This window comes from Channa argus, chromosome 11 (genome assembly GCF_033026475.1).
Source record: "Channa argus isolate prfri chromosome 11, Channa argus male v1.0, whole genome shotgun sequence".
NCBI classification, from domain to species: Eukaryota; Metazoa; Chordata; class Actinopteri; order Anabantiformes; family Channidae; genus Channa; species Channa argus.
In genome coordinates, this window is record NC_090207.1 from 4,978,054 (window position 1) to 4,991,941 (window position 13,888).

Below are 13,888 nucleotides of genomic sequence, written 5' to 3' on the forward strand. Positions count from 1 at the left end.
TTCTTAGCTAACCTCTTTCTCTGTATACACTCCTGAACTTCCTCGTTCCACCACCAAGTCTCCTTGTCCGCTTTCCTCTTTCCAGATGACACACCGAGTACCCTCCTACCTGTCTCCCTGATCAAATTAGCTGTAGTAGTCCAGTCATCTGGAAGCACCTCCAAACCACCCAGAGTCTGTCTCAGCTCCTCTCTGAAAACTAAACGACATTCTTCCTTTTTCAACTTCCACCACTTTGTCCTCTGCTCTGCCTTAGTCCTCCTTATCCTCCTCACCACCAGTATCATTTTACACACCACCATCCTGTGTTGTCTGGCTACACTCTCCCCTACCAATGCTTTACAGTCACTGATCTCTTTCAGATTACAACGTCTACACAAGATGTAGTCTACCTGAGTGCTTCTCCCTCCGCTCTTGTACGTCACCCTATGTTCCTGCCTCTTCTGAAAGAAAGTGTTTACTACAGCCATTTCCATCCTCTTTGCAAAGTCAACCACCATCTGACCTTCTGCGTTCCTGTCCTGGACACCAAACCTGCCCATAACTGTCTCATCACCTCTGTTCCCTTCACCTACATGCCCATTGAAATCTGCACCAATGACAACTCTCTCACCTCTGGGGATGCTCTGCATCACTTCATCTAACTCACTCCAGAATTTCTCCTTCTCTTCTAACTCACATCCTACCTGTGGGGCATAACCACTCACAACATTGAACATCACCCCTTCAACTTCCAGCTTCAGACTCATCAACCTGTCCGATACTCTTTTCACCTCTAGAACATTCCTCACAAAATCCTCTTTCAATATAACTCCTACTCCATTTCTCTTCCTATCTGACCCATGGTAAAACAACTTAAACCCTGCTCCTAAGCTTCTAGCCTTGCTACCTTTCCACCTGGTCTCCTGGACACACAGTATGTCCACCTTCCTTCTCTGCATCATGTCGATCAACTCCCTAGCCTTCCCTGTCATAGTACCAACATTCAAAGTCCCTACTGTCAGTCCTCGATTCTTAGCTTTCCTCTTCTCTCTCTGCCTACGAACACACCTTCCTCCTCTTCTTCTTCGTCTTCGACCAACAGTAGTCCAATTTCCACCGGTACCCTGTAGGTCAACAGCACCGGTGGCGGTCGTTGTTAACCCGGGCCCCGACCGATCCGGTATGGAAGTCTTTGTCACGATTCGCATGTTTGGTTTGGCATGTGTTTTACATCGGATGCCCTTCCTGCCACAACCCTCTGCATTTATCCAGACTTGGGACTGGCACAAGAAGACACTGGCTTGTGCCCCCTTGCGGTTGCATTTTAGAGTGAAATAAACTACTAACTGTTATATTGTACAAACATTTTTCACTCACATTTCTGAACATGACTGAGAAAACAGTTGTATTTTCCACTGTAGTGCATTAAACACCAGAATCCATTTTTTTGCTAAAACTGAATCTTCTTTCCTTTTAGCTGATTCTTTAGCCAAAGCCACAATTCAGTCAGGATGATCTCCCACCTCCACCTCCCAGTTGTGTTTCCCTGAGCTGAAGCCCTCAGAGCCCAGAACATCAGTGCACTTAGATTGTTAGGAAGCCGCTGCTTTGCAGTCAGTTTGGTAAATATTCCTCAGATTTCTTTTTATTTGTGTTATTTATTTTTTTATGGTGGTAAATATTGATTTGTGACGGCTGCTTCACTGAGCCTGCATGTTCCTCTGAGAACCAGCACAGAGTCCCACTGACAGATCAGAGGCAGTTCAGTTAGTGAATGAGCTCCAGCAGGGGGCGCAGTCACACAATGTAAAGCACACACACACACACACACACACACACACACACAATCACACACACACAGGGAGGCAGCTTGATGCTTCCAATGTAGCTACACAAGAATTTGCCTTTAATGTCAAATCTGACAGACAAACCAGTCAGAGACAACAGCAGTTTATCGCTGCAGAATAACAACCAGCTTCCTTTAGAATTATTGATCTCATCTGCACAATTATGATGGAACTGGAAAGTGGAACCACCACCACTGATACTGTAAATCCTGATTGTGACTGAAGATGATTAACTCCACACATGAACTACAATAACTGTCCTCTAGTCTCTTGAGGTCCGTGTGAGCTCTGCTGCCTTCCTGTCACATATTTAGTCAGATGAAGCCTCACTGAGATCAGCTGGAGCCTCTGTGTTCACTCTGAACCTCTGCCATCTTCTTTCTCCACACAGAGACGAAGTTGCACTGACAACACTGAGTCGGCTTCTGTTCGTAGAGTCTTTCGCTCTTTTTCCCAGTCCCTCTGTTTCCAACCTTATTCAATCATTTCTCTGCAGTTGGCTCTTTCTAGTTTCCCTTTGTCTCCTTTTGTCACTTTGGGTTTCTTCTGTATAATAATATTAATCCTCTACTTCTCTGATTATTGCTCTGTTCTCTTACGTGCTACACGTGTTTCTCTAACTTCAAGAAATTGTGTTAAGGTGTTATCAATAAAATGACCATTTAAATAGAAACGTTCACATTTCTTCTGTGTTTACAGACGTAAATCTGCAGCATAGTTTTCATTTTTATTAACAGATGAGACGCAGGATTTGACTCAGTGTTTTCAATACATAGAAAAACTTGTAATTATTTCAAATTGTGATTAACTTAAAAATAATCAACAGAATAATTAGAAAGTTCCTTTAGTTGCAGTTTTAATATTCCAATCTTATTGACATTATGTGATGGATATTTATTGCAACTCTCTTCTGTTCTTGGCTGCTGTCATTTGATTCGAACTTTGAGGAGAAATAAAATTGTGTCTTACACGAAGCAGCAAAATGTTTTCCAATCCAAAAACATCACCAATAGGAAGAAAGATGAGTTTGAATGTACGAGAAACAACAGAATATGTTTGACAGTTAATGGTAATTTGTGGTTAATGACACGTGTTCACAGGTGAATTATTACATTAACAGTAACTTTTTCAGACAGAAAAAGAAATAAGTAATAACAGACTAACTTTTAAAACGTGCAAAACTGAAAGATCCAAAAAAGTGTCACAATTATCAAGTCTAAGATGATGCTGGTATGTGATTTTATGGTTTAATAATAAAACCAATTTCTTCTAATTCATCACATAAAATTTACATGTCCCAGTTTTCTAGATTTGACTGGAATATCTCACAACCAATATTAATGATCAGTTTCTTATTCAATTTTAGAATGATATTGAATATGATTCAGTAACAAATGTTTAAATGCTGACAAACATGAAGTATTTTACGTTAATCTCAATATGTATTTTCTCACCTAACAATGAAGAATGGGAAAAGTCTGGACAAGAAAAAAAACACCTCTAATAAATCACAACCACCTCACTGGAGTCACTGAACATCACAGAGAAATTTCAGTTTGACAGATTTTAATATCAGTGGTTTTGGCATCAGCAGCTTCTCCAAGATAAAAATATGGGAAGAGTTTCTCAGTGAAAGTGTCTCTGTAAGTGTAGATAAGACTCATGTCTTCAGGGTCATAGAAAGACACCTCCCCTCTGTCATAGTCCAGTTGGACTCTGATCTCCTGGAGACTCTTCACTGTGACAGTTTTACCATGTCCATTAGTGTATTTTCCATCATGATACACTAAACACCAGAATCCACAATCTGGTGAAACAGAACCTTCCTCCATGTTAACTGATTCTTTAGCCAAACCCACATTCCAGACAGGATGGTCTCCCACCTCCACCTCCCAGCTGTGTTTCCCTGAGCTGAAGCCCTCAGAGCCCAGAACATCGGTATAATTAGTGCATCTCTCTGGATTATCAGGGAGCTGCTGCTTTGTGTCTCCACGTCTCACACTGGTCAGATCATCAGAAAGACAGAGCCAGGGGTTTGCAGTGTTTGGGTCCAGGACGACAGGACTGAAGTGGACCTTGTCCTTCATCTTGTCCCAGACTCTGAAGGACAGGTTGCCCAGGTGTTTGGCCACATCTATCAGTGCTCCTGAGAGCAGCTGTGGATCTAACAGTGAGCACTGGACTCTGGCTCTGGTCTGAGTGGGTTTATAACTGCTGAGGAATGGCACGTTGTGTTTCTGCAGGTCTTCTTCAACAGCACAGATACTGACTGACAGAGAGGAGATCTGCTCCTGAATCTTCTTCATCTCTGTGCTGATAGTCTTCCCCTTCTGCTCCTCTTCCTCCCTCAGAGCTGCCAGTCTGGACTCCTCTTCCTCTTTCAGGAACTGGTGGAGCTTGTTGAACTCTGCTCTGATCTGCTTCTCTGTGGACAACAGCTGCTTCTTGGAGTGTTCAATCATTTCATTGTATGTTTTCTCCACTTGTTTGTATTTGTGCCTCTTGTCCTTTAGAAACTTTAAGTCAGATTTCAGCTGCTGCTTCAGGTCACTGACTGCTTGTTCTATAGGAACCACTTTGTGACTGTGGTGAAGAGAAAACTCACAGACAGGACAAACAGCTCTCTGTTCATTCTTACAGAACAAATAAGGAACTTCTGGATGTTTATCACACAAAACCTCGTACTTCTTCTCTTTCTTAGCCTCAGATGAACCATTATTCTGCCTCTTAGCAAAGGAGTCAGCCAGTTCTTTCAGAGAAAGGTTTATAGATGGATGATCCTTTGAAGATTTACTTTTACAAATGGGACAGTTTCTGATTTTAGCTTGTTTCCAGAATTGTTGCAGGCAGCTTGAACAAAAGCTGTGGTTGCAGCACAGAGACACGGGGTCTCTGAAAGTCTCTGAACACACGTGGCAGCTCAGGAAAGTTTCAAGAACAGCATTTTTATCAGCCATCTCTTCTGATTTCCAGATATATTTAAAATGACAAGACTCACCAAAACACAGTTTCTTTAACTTGTTCTTTATAATCCTTTGAATGTGTTTTCCTCAGCTCAGATCCTAAACTGTGATCTACAGTAATGGCGACTCTGCTCTGATCAACATTGTAAATCTTTCAGTTTCGTTTGTGTTACTTGCAGCCACAGTCATGGTGTCTGTTATTAAAAAGTAAAGATCATAAGTGTTTATTCTTTGTTGAAATGACAAAATAATCATTTCCATTAATAGAAAGGAGATACAACTAAATCAAATGAAGCATGTAAATAACAAGTATTAATGAGGAAATGTAGATGAATTAACTTCAGGGGATTCTGGGTAACGCTGACAGGAAGTTGTGTTTTAGTTATCAACACTGGACATTAGCAGAGCTTCTGCAGCTGCAGTTACTGTGGCTAATTCATGGATAATTCCTACAGTCAGTGCTCCAACCAAGTAGTTGTGGCTTCGGTGGAAAATAACAGTGGAAAGGTGAAAAGCTGCTGTTGAATTCCTGAGAGGTGAATGGAGAACAGGGATCAGATTACGGAGGAGGAACAGGAGGAAAACAAGTAAAGCTAATTAACCACAGGGATGCTACAGGTGAGTTAGCATTAGTGACATTTAGACTGAACTTCGAGGAGAAATCTGTATCAATGTTATCTCCATTAACTATATACAAAGTCCCTAAGGAGACAGATTACCTTGTTTGGACATACTGTAGGAGAAATAACAGAATATGTTTGACGATTAATGGCCATTTTCCGTTTAATGATAGACATGTGAACAGCTATATTATTACATTAACAATGAAAGTTTGAGACATTCACAACACAAAAAGTAATAAGTCATCAACTGAATAACTTTAAAACTTTAAAGCATTTCTGAAGCATCCAAATAAACGTCACAAAGGGTAAACTGAGACGTGTCTGCACTTTCAGGGTTCAAGAACACTTTATTCAAACCCTGTTTTGCCCATCTTTGGGGATTAAAAACAATCTGTCAATGTTTGAACAATGACATTTGAATATTAATGATTTCGTTTCTCATTATGTGTTTTGGAAATATACAAAAATGGTTCAGGAGGAAATAAATGTTTATTTGCTGAAAGAGATAAAATCTGTTACTGTAATCTGAATCATGTCTTAAAGGACTTTCAGTTTGTGCAATTCTCACGTACACGTGATCACAAGTGTAAATCTTTCAGTTTCATTTTGTTCTGTTGTTTGTGGAGAACTGAGTGAAGTGGAACAATCATTCGATCAATCTGCACCTTAGTGCTGATTCTGATTTACCAAATGTTAAAGTTTCACCAAATCTCTACAACAGATGGACTTTACAGAACTGAAGACTGATGGTGTCAGGGTTTGACTTGCCATCAGCTCCACTGTACTTCGCTGGTTATTTTATTGTGATACATATTGATTTGTGCTCTTTTTTCCTTTTGTTGTGCTATTGTTGAGCTCATGCAATTGTGCAAGTACTGTCTGTTTGTGAAAGAAATGAAAAAAATGTTTTTAAAAGGATAGTACATGCAGTTTGCTTCCTGCATGTGTGTTCTTTAACAACTAACAAAGTTAAATTTTTTTTGTTATGTCAGTGTTTTTTTTTTTTTTTTTTTTTTTGCTTCTTTAACTGGCATTTTTACATTTAATGTCTTGAGTTTATACTTGAGTTTGTACTAAACTCCTTTTGTTCTACATGACTTGGTAATATGTCATTCTCCAAGACCTACAGTACAAAACATCTGCCCATGTTTTACAGAATGAGTGTACTATCAGTGGTCTTGGGCTGTCACAGAGCAAACCGCCTTCATTAGTGCTCACACTGCCTGTGTGAAGCGCTGCTGCTGAGGGAAGGCTGGGTTTCTTTATCCTTGCTCCCCAGCTGCAATGTTGTTGTGGTGTAGAGTAAGAGTTAAGGCCTCCACCTTTGGTTAAGAGCATGCTGCGGTGTCTGCTTTCAACTTCCTGCTGCAGGAAGGTAATGTGGTCAGGAACCTTCATCTCTTTTTCTGAACTGGTTTTGGGCGTGTAAGCAAGACCAAGTTCATCTTGTATCATTTAAAATAATATAGGGCAGAGCAGCCCTCCATACATGTCTGAAACCACTCCTAGGGATTTGAAGCTTCCGATTTGGACTCCACACTCATCATAGAGCTGTCTTAAGGTGATAATGTCTGAGAATTCTCTCAATGGGGTCAGATGGAGCATTTTGGTCGTGTGTGCACTTACGACTAAGTCCTTTGTCCCAAATCTGTCTCTGAGCATGTCCAAGCTACATCATAAATGCTCTGTTACTTTTAGTCCTGCTGCAACTCTTGCTGCTGCACCCACGAGATAGGTAAACTTTATAGTTTTACCTTATTCTCTGTTCTCATGAACGGCATTCTGAAATTGATCCCAGAATCCCTGCCACATCAATATGTCGCTGTCATATTTATGACATGGAAATCAGCTCTTGTAAGCCTTCAAACCTGACATCATACTTACACACTTCCTCCTCAATTGTTAGCGGTAATTTTTATTGCGGACCCTTGTACAACTCAAAGCTTTTGTCTCTCCAAATCCTCTGTCACTTTCTCCAGGATGTGTAGTTACAGATAACGGGTTGATCTATCTATCTTTCTTTTTACATGTAGAATGTGAGTCTTCTTTTCCTTTCGGCTGCTCCCTTTCAGGGGTCGCCACAGCGAATCATGTGCCTCCATCTAACTCTGTCCTCTGCATCCTCTTCTCTCACACCAACTAACTTCATGTCCTCCCTCACTACATCCATAAATCTCCTCTTTGGTCTTCCTCTAGACCTCCTGCCTGGCAGCTCCAACCTCAGCATCCTTCTACCGATATATTCACAGTTTCTCCTCTGAACATGTCCAAACCACCTCAATCTGGCCTCTCTGACTTTATCTCCAAAACATCTAACATGAGCTGTCCCTCTGATGTACTCATTCCTGATCCTGTCCATCCTCGTCACTCCCAAAGAGAACCTCAACATCTTAAGCTCTGCAACCTCCAGCTCTGCCTCCTGTCTTTTCTTCAGTGCAACAGTCTCTAAGCCGAACAACATTGCTGGTCTCACCACCGTCTTGAACACCTTTCCTTTCATTCTCGCTGATACTCTTTTATCACACAACACACCTGACACTTTTCTCCACCCGTTCCAACCTGCCTGCACTCGCCTCTTCACCTCTTTTCCACACTCACCGTTGCTCTGAACCGTTGACCCTAAATACTTAAAGTCCTGCACCTTCTTCACCTCTGCTCCCTGTAACCTCACCGTTCCACCTGGGTCCCTCTCATTCACACACATGTATTCTGTCTTGCTGCGGCTAAGCTTCATTCCTCTGTTTTCCAGAGCAGACCTCCACTTCTCTAGATTTTCCTCCACCTGCTCCCTGCTCTCACTACAAATAACAATGTCATCTGCAAACATCATAGTCCAGGGAGATTCTTGTCTAACCTCATCTGTCAGTCTGTCCATCACCAGAGCAAACAAGAAGGGGCTCAAAGCCGATCCTTGATGCAGACCCACCTCCACCTTAAACTCCTCTGTCACACCTACAGCACACCTCACCACTGTCTTACAGCTCTCATACATGTCCTGCACCACTCTAACATACTTCTCTGCCACTCCAGACGTCCTCATACAATACCACAGCTCCTCTCTCGGCACCCTGTCATACGCTTTTTCTAAATCTACGAAGACACAATGCAACTCCCTATGACCCTCTCTGTACTTCTCCATCAGCGTCCTCAAAGCAAATACTGCATCTGTTGTACTCTTTCTAGGCATGAAACCATATTGCTGCTCACAAATGTTCACCTCTGCCCTTAGCCGAGCTTCCACTACTCTTTCCCACAACTTCATTGTGTGACTCATCAGCTTTATTCCTCTGTAGTTGCCACAGCTCTGCGCATCTCCCTTGTTCTTAAAAATTGGTACCAGTACACTTTTCCTCCAGTCCTCTGGCATCCTCTCACTCTCCAAGATCTTGTTAAACAAACTAGTCAAAAACTCTACTGCCACCTCTCCTAGACACTTCCATACCTCCACAGGTATGTCATCAGGACCAACTGCCTTTCCACTCTTCATCCTCTTCAATGTCCTCCTCACTTCACTCTTACTAATCTTTGCTACTTCCTGCTTCACAACAGTCACCTCTTCTACTCTTCGTTCCCTTTCATTTTCCTCGTTCATCAACTCTTCAAAGTACTCCTTCCATCTTCCCATCACACTACTGGCACCTGTCAATACATTTCCATCCTTATCTTTAATCACCCTAACCTGCTGCACATCCTTTCCATCTCTATCTCTTTGTCTGGCCAACCTGTACAAATCCACCTCTCCCTCTTTAGTGTCCAACCTAGCATACAAGTCCTCATATGCTCTTTGTTTGGCCTTTGCCACCTCTATCTTCACCTTACGCTGTATCTCCCTGTACTCCTGTCTACTCTCTTCAGTCCTCTCAGTGTCCCACTTCTTCTTAGCTAACCTCTTTCTCTGTATACACTCCTGAACTGCCTCGTTCCACCACCAAGTCTCCTTGTCCGCTTTCCTCTTTCCAGATGACACACCGAGTACCCTCCTACCTGTCTCCCTGATCAAATTAGCTGTAGTAGTCCAGTCATCTGGAAGCACCTCCAAACCACCCAGAGTCTGTCTCAGCTCCTCCCTGAAAACTAAACGACATTCTTCCTTTTTCAACTTCCACCACTTCGTCCTCTGCTCTGCCTTAGTCCTCCTTATCTTCCTCACCACCAGCATCATTTTGCACACCACCATCCTGTGTTGTCTGGCTACACTCTCCCCTACCAATGCTTTACAGTCACTGATCTCTTTCAGATTACAACGTCTACATAAGATGTAGTCTACCTGAGTGCTTCTCCCTCCGCTCTTGTACGTCACCCTATGTTCCTGCCTCTTCTGAAAGAAAGTGTTTACTACAGCCATTTCCATTCTCTTTGCAAAGTCAACCACCATCTGACCTTCTGCGTTCCTGTCCTGAACACCAAACCTGCCCATAACAGTCTCATCACCTCTGTTCCCTTCACCTACATGCCCATTGAAATCTGCACCAATGACAACTCTCTCACCTCTGGGGATGCTCTGCATCACTTCATCTAACTCACTCCAGAATTTCTCCTTCTCTTCTAACTCACATCCTACCTGTGGGGCATAACCACTCACAACATTGAACATCACCCCTTCAACTTCCAGCTTCAGGCTCATCAACCTGTCTGATACTCTTTTCACCTCTAGAACATTCCTCACAAAATCCTCTTTCAATATAACTCCTACTCCATTTCTCTTCCTATCTGACCCATGGTAAAACAACTTGAACCCTGCTCCTAAGCTTCTAGCCTTGCTACCTTTCCACCTGGTCTCCTGGACACACAGTATGTCCACCTTCCTTCTCTGCATCATGTCGATCAACTCTCTAGCCTTCCCTGTCATAGTACCAACATTCAAAGTCCCTACTGTCAGTCCTACATTCTTAGCTTTCCTCTTCTCTCTCTGCCTACGAACACACCTTCCTCCTCTTCTTCTTCATCTTCGACCAACAGTAGTCCAATTTCCACCGGTACCCTGTAGGTCAACAGCACCGGTGGCGGTCGTTGTTAACCCGGGCCCCGACCGATCCGGTATGGAAGCCTTTGTCACGATTCGCATGTTTGATTTGGCATGTGTTTTACATCGGATGCCCTTCCTGCCACAACCCTCTGCATTTATCCAGACTTGGGACTGGCACAAGAAGACACTGGCTTGTGCCCCCTTGCGGTTGCATTACATGTAGAATGTGAGTAAAGTTGTTAAATTAATAAGCAGCTATAGTCAGCTACTCATTCATGCAGATAGCAATTTGAATATTAAGTCATTATACTCCAATAAGTCAAACATTAATACCACCTAGTGGTTTTAATATATTACTGTATATATTTTATAAAAATATTCTGAACTAATACTGATGTTTCCTTATGGGTTAACTGTCAGCACACAAAGTGGTTAAATTTAGCTCCACCTTCACCAAGAGTGACCTTTGACCCTCATGTATTTTTTTTATTGGTGCACATATTTTGCCATAATGACCAAATTCAGTATTGTTTAAAATTCATAGTTTTTTTATTGTGGAGTAGTTACTTTTGTACTTGACTGTAAATAAAATGTAGATAATCTGCTTTTTTACTTGAGTAAAAGATTTGAAGTGTAATTGGAGAGTACAGTACTTCTACTTGAGTATTGAGTTTGTGCACTTCTGCACAGTCTGCAGTTGCACCTCCAGCTCAGACAGTCTAAAGTCAGTGGGATCTTTTTTTAAAATCTGGGTTTGCTGTTGTTTGGATTGTGTCTTTAGAATTATAGTATAAAATAGTTTCAACTGCGTCAAACAAATATTGACAAGCAATTTCTGCAGATATAAATAGGGAGAATTTAAGGTTTAATTTGTTTTCATGGATAAATCTGACATGACCCGTCTAACAGTCAAAAGTTCATACATGGTAAACAGACACCAGATGAATTACATCAACATCCACTTTTTATTTTATTCTGCACAAAAACATTTTGTTTTACAAATGGCAAATAGGAGGATTTATGGTTGTTTTAACACTGATGCATATTTTTTGTAAAATTGACTTAAATGTGACTAAAATTAAAGGTTGTGGCTTATCTGTTAAAAGATAAAAAAAAATCATCTGCAGAGTTTACATGAAGCCTATAGATAAAGCCATGTGTTTGCAGTGCGCAGTTCCAGAATGGCAGGATTCATTATAATGTATCTATTGAAAAATGGAAATACTGCAAGCTTTTTATTTATGAATACAAAACTGAATCAGAAAGTTTTGTTAATGAATGAAAAAAAAAGCCTATTAAATTAAACAAGCACATAAATTAACACAAAAAATTACTGCGGCATTGTACACACACAAATATTTAGTAAAAACATAAAACAGTTTTTTTTTTAAAAAATGCATGACCATAAATAACTTTTGACCAGAAAAAAAAAAGGAGTTGCCCCAGCTTTCAACATCAGGCCAGTTTCACAAGTCTCTCACTGGCTTCCCACAGTTTTTTTGCCACACCAGTGTCTCTTGCGAAAGGACGCAGGCTGGCAGGTCGACAGTCGACATAATAACCACCGCTGTGTTTGGCAGCTTCATCTGAGACAGCACAGTAGATGACAGTCTGAGCTCCAATCTCACACGGCACAAAAAACATCCACATAATCACCTGCATCAGCATCCGGAACAGGAAGGAGTAGTGGCACGTCCACCCACTTTGAACAAAGCCTGGGGCAACACATAGAAACGACAGATATTAGGATAAATCTCAAAAGTTTTTTTTGCCCAACAGTCCAATTTAAACAGATATAAGACAGAAAAGCTGCAAATCCTCATTGTTTAGTGAGTCAAACAATACCTACTTGCATAGGTTATTTGAAATTTATCAATTGACTAATCAATCAACCTTTATTCTGCGTTATACTTCGTATACTCTGTTCAAATGTTAGTTCATACAGTATTTATACAAGTTTCTTTACTGCTTCCTTCTGTGCCGAGCATAAAGACTTACCAGGGTGCACGGCACAAGAGGTCACTCCTTTCCCTTCAGTTATGCGGGCTAGTTCCAGGCTGAAGTAGATGTTGGCTAACTTGCTGCGGCAGTACGTGAAGAAGGGCAGCAGGTTATAGTTGAGATCCTGGAAGTCAAGTTTCTGGTATTTGTAGCTGGAGCACGTGAGGGTGATCACTCTGCTGGGGGCACATTCCTTCAGGCGAGGCAGGAGCAGATTAGTAAGGAGGAAGTGACCTAAGTGGTTGACACCAAAACACATGCTAAAGCCGTCATCTGTCCAATCGAGGATGCTGGGCATGCCTGAAGAAACATCGGAGGGGAAAAATCATGATCATGGTAAAAGAATAACCTTACCTTCGTGCAACAAATAAAGAACTTTGATGAAGAAAGCATCACAAAGCTGGACATTTTACTACTGCAAAATCTATATACTCCACTAGGCAAACTATCCCTTTTAGTTCCTTTTATTGTCAAAAATCAAAATTTTGACCCTCACAATTTGTACAAGAGAGGGACCCTCTCACTTAAGAAAACTCCACAAAATTTGGCTTTTGTTCATGAACCAAGAGATCTCTTTGCCATTCCTCCCCCCACCTGCGTTATTGATCAGGATGTCGAGCCTCTTCTCTCTCTGGAGGAAGCTCTTACAGAATTCCCGTACAGACTGCAGGTTAGCCAGATCCAGCTCCATGTGCAGGATGTTAAGACTATGACTGCGGAACTTGATCTCCCTCACAGCCTTCTCAGCCTTGTCCGTGTCTCTGCAAGCAATAACGACGCGGGCGCCTCTCATTGCCAAGGCAACAGCTGTCTCCTTGCCGATGCCAGAATTCCCACCTGCAAAGACAAAGGTACAGGTAAATATCAAGTTCGTGTGTTGGTGTTCATGTTAGGCTCGTGACTTAAAAAGCCCTACAGTTTTATAATCAGGATCTGAAGTAGAAATAGCTTGGTCTAAATGCCATTTAGCTCCTTGAATTAAAATGACAGTATAAGCTAGTCTACTTAGAAACGAGAGTGCTTATGGACAAATATAGTTAATGTTTTTTTTGTTTTTCTTTTTTACCTGTAATAAGAACTGTTTTGCCATCAAGTCTTTTCAGGTCGGTGCAATATCTCCTCTTTTTCATCCATTTTAAAATGAAAAAAGAAACTAGAGATGCGACTATCGTGTAGAGAAAATACATTTTCTTACGAAAACAAGCTTAATAACTGATCTTTATTATAGGTACCAGTGAGGCAGCCAGGAGCTAACGTTAGCTAGCCTATTAGCTTCCTAGTTGACGAGTAAAACCTCTTCTCTCTTTGAGTTAGGGTCATTTTCCCACTGTGGTTCTCCTTCCCCTTAACGTGGTACCGATGATCTAATAATCCAATAAACACAGCAGATGACAAGATTGTTGACACTCTGCATGATGGGAAATACATTGACCAGCCTAAAGAAGAAGAAATCGAACTGCACATGCGCCAAGTGCTCACATCTCGAGGGGTCTCGCGGGAATTCGT

The 13,888-nt window shown here is 41.6% G+C and overlaps 2 protein-coding genes across 2 annotated transcripts; both read right to left on the reverse strand.

The window, feature by feature from the left end:
* Window positions 1-2,504: 2,504 nt before the first annotated feature.
* LOC137135560 (zinc-binding protein A33-like) lies at window positions 2,505-4,936 on the reverse strand. The gene has a single exon (XM_067519804.1). It carries the CDS (start codon window positions 4,784-4,786, stop codon window positions 3,368-3,370), a length of 1,419 nt encoding a protein of 472 aa, XP_067375905.1. The 5' UTR covers window positions 4,787-4,936; the 3' UTR covers window positions 2,505-3,367.
* A 6,667-nt stretch (window positions 4,937-11,603) lies between these two features.
* Window positions 11,604-13,816, reverse strand: si:dkey-174n20.1 (uncharacterized protein LOC796174 homolog). The gene is made up of 4 exons (XM_067520322.1): window positions 13,449-13,816; window positions 12,977-13,219; window positions 12,380-12,682; window positions 11,604-12,096 (listed from the first exon to the last, which is right to left on the reverse strand). Exons 1-4 carry the CDS (start codon window positions 13,567-13,569, stop codon window positions 11,837-11,839), a joined length of 927 nt encoding a protein of 308 aa, XP_067376423.1. The 5' UTR covers window positions 13,570-13,816; the 3' UTR covers window positions 11,604-11,836.
* Window positions 13,817-13,888: the final 72 nt, after the last annotated feature.

Bases quoted from the DNA above. Each gene is read 5' to 3' on its own strand.
- si:dkey-174n20.1 (XM_067520322.1), bottom strand. From the start codon at position 13,569: ATGTATTTTCTCTACACGATAGTCGCATCTCTAGTTTCTTTTTTCATT. The intron at 13,220-13,448 runs GTAAAAAAGAAA...TTGTCTTTGCAG, and splicing joins CAAAACAGTTCTTATTACAG to GTGGGAATTCTGGCATCGGC. The intron at 12,683-12,976 runs GTGGGGGGAGGA...ATGTTTCTTCAG, and splicing joins CATCCTGATCAATAACGCAG to GCATGCCCAGCATCCTCGAT.
- LOC137135560 (XM_067519804.1), bottom strand. From the start codon at position 4,786: ATGGCTGATAAAAATGCTGTTCTTGAAACTTTCCTGAGCTGCCACGTG.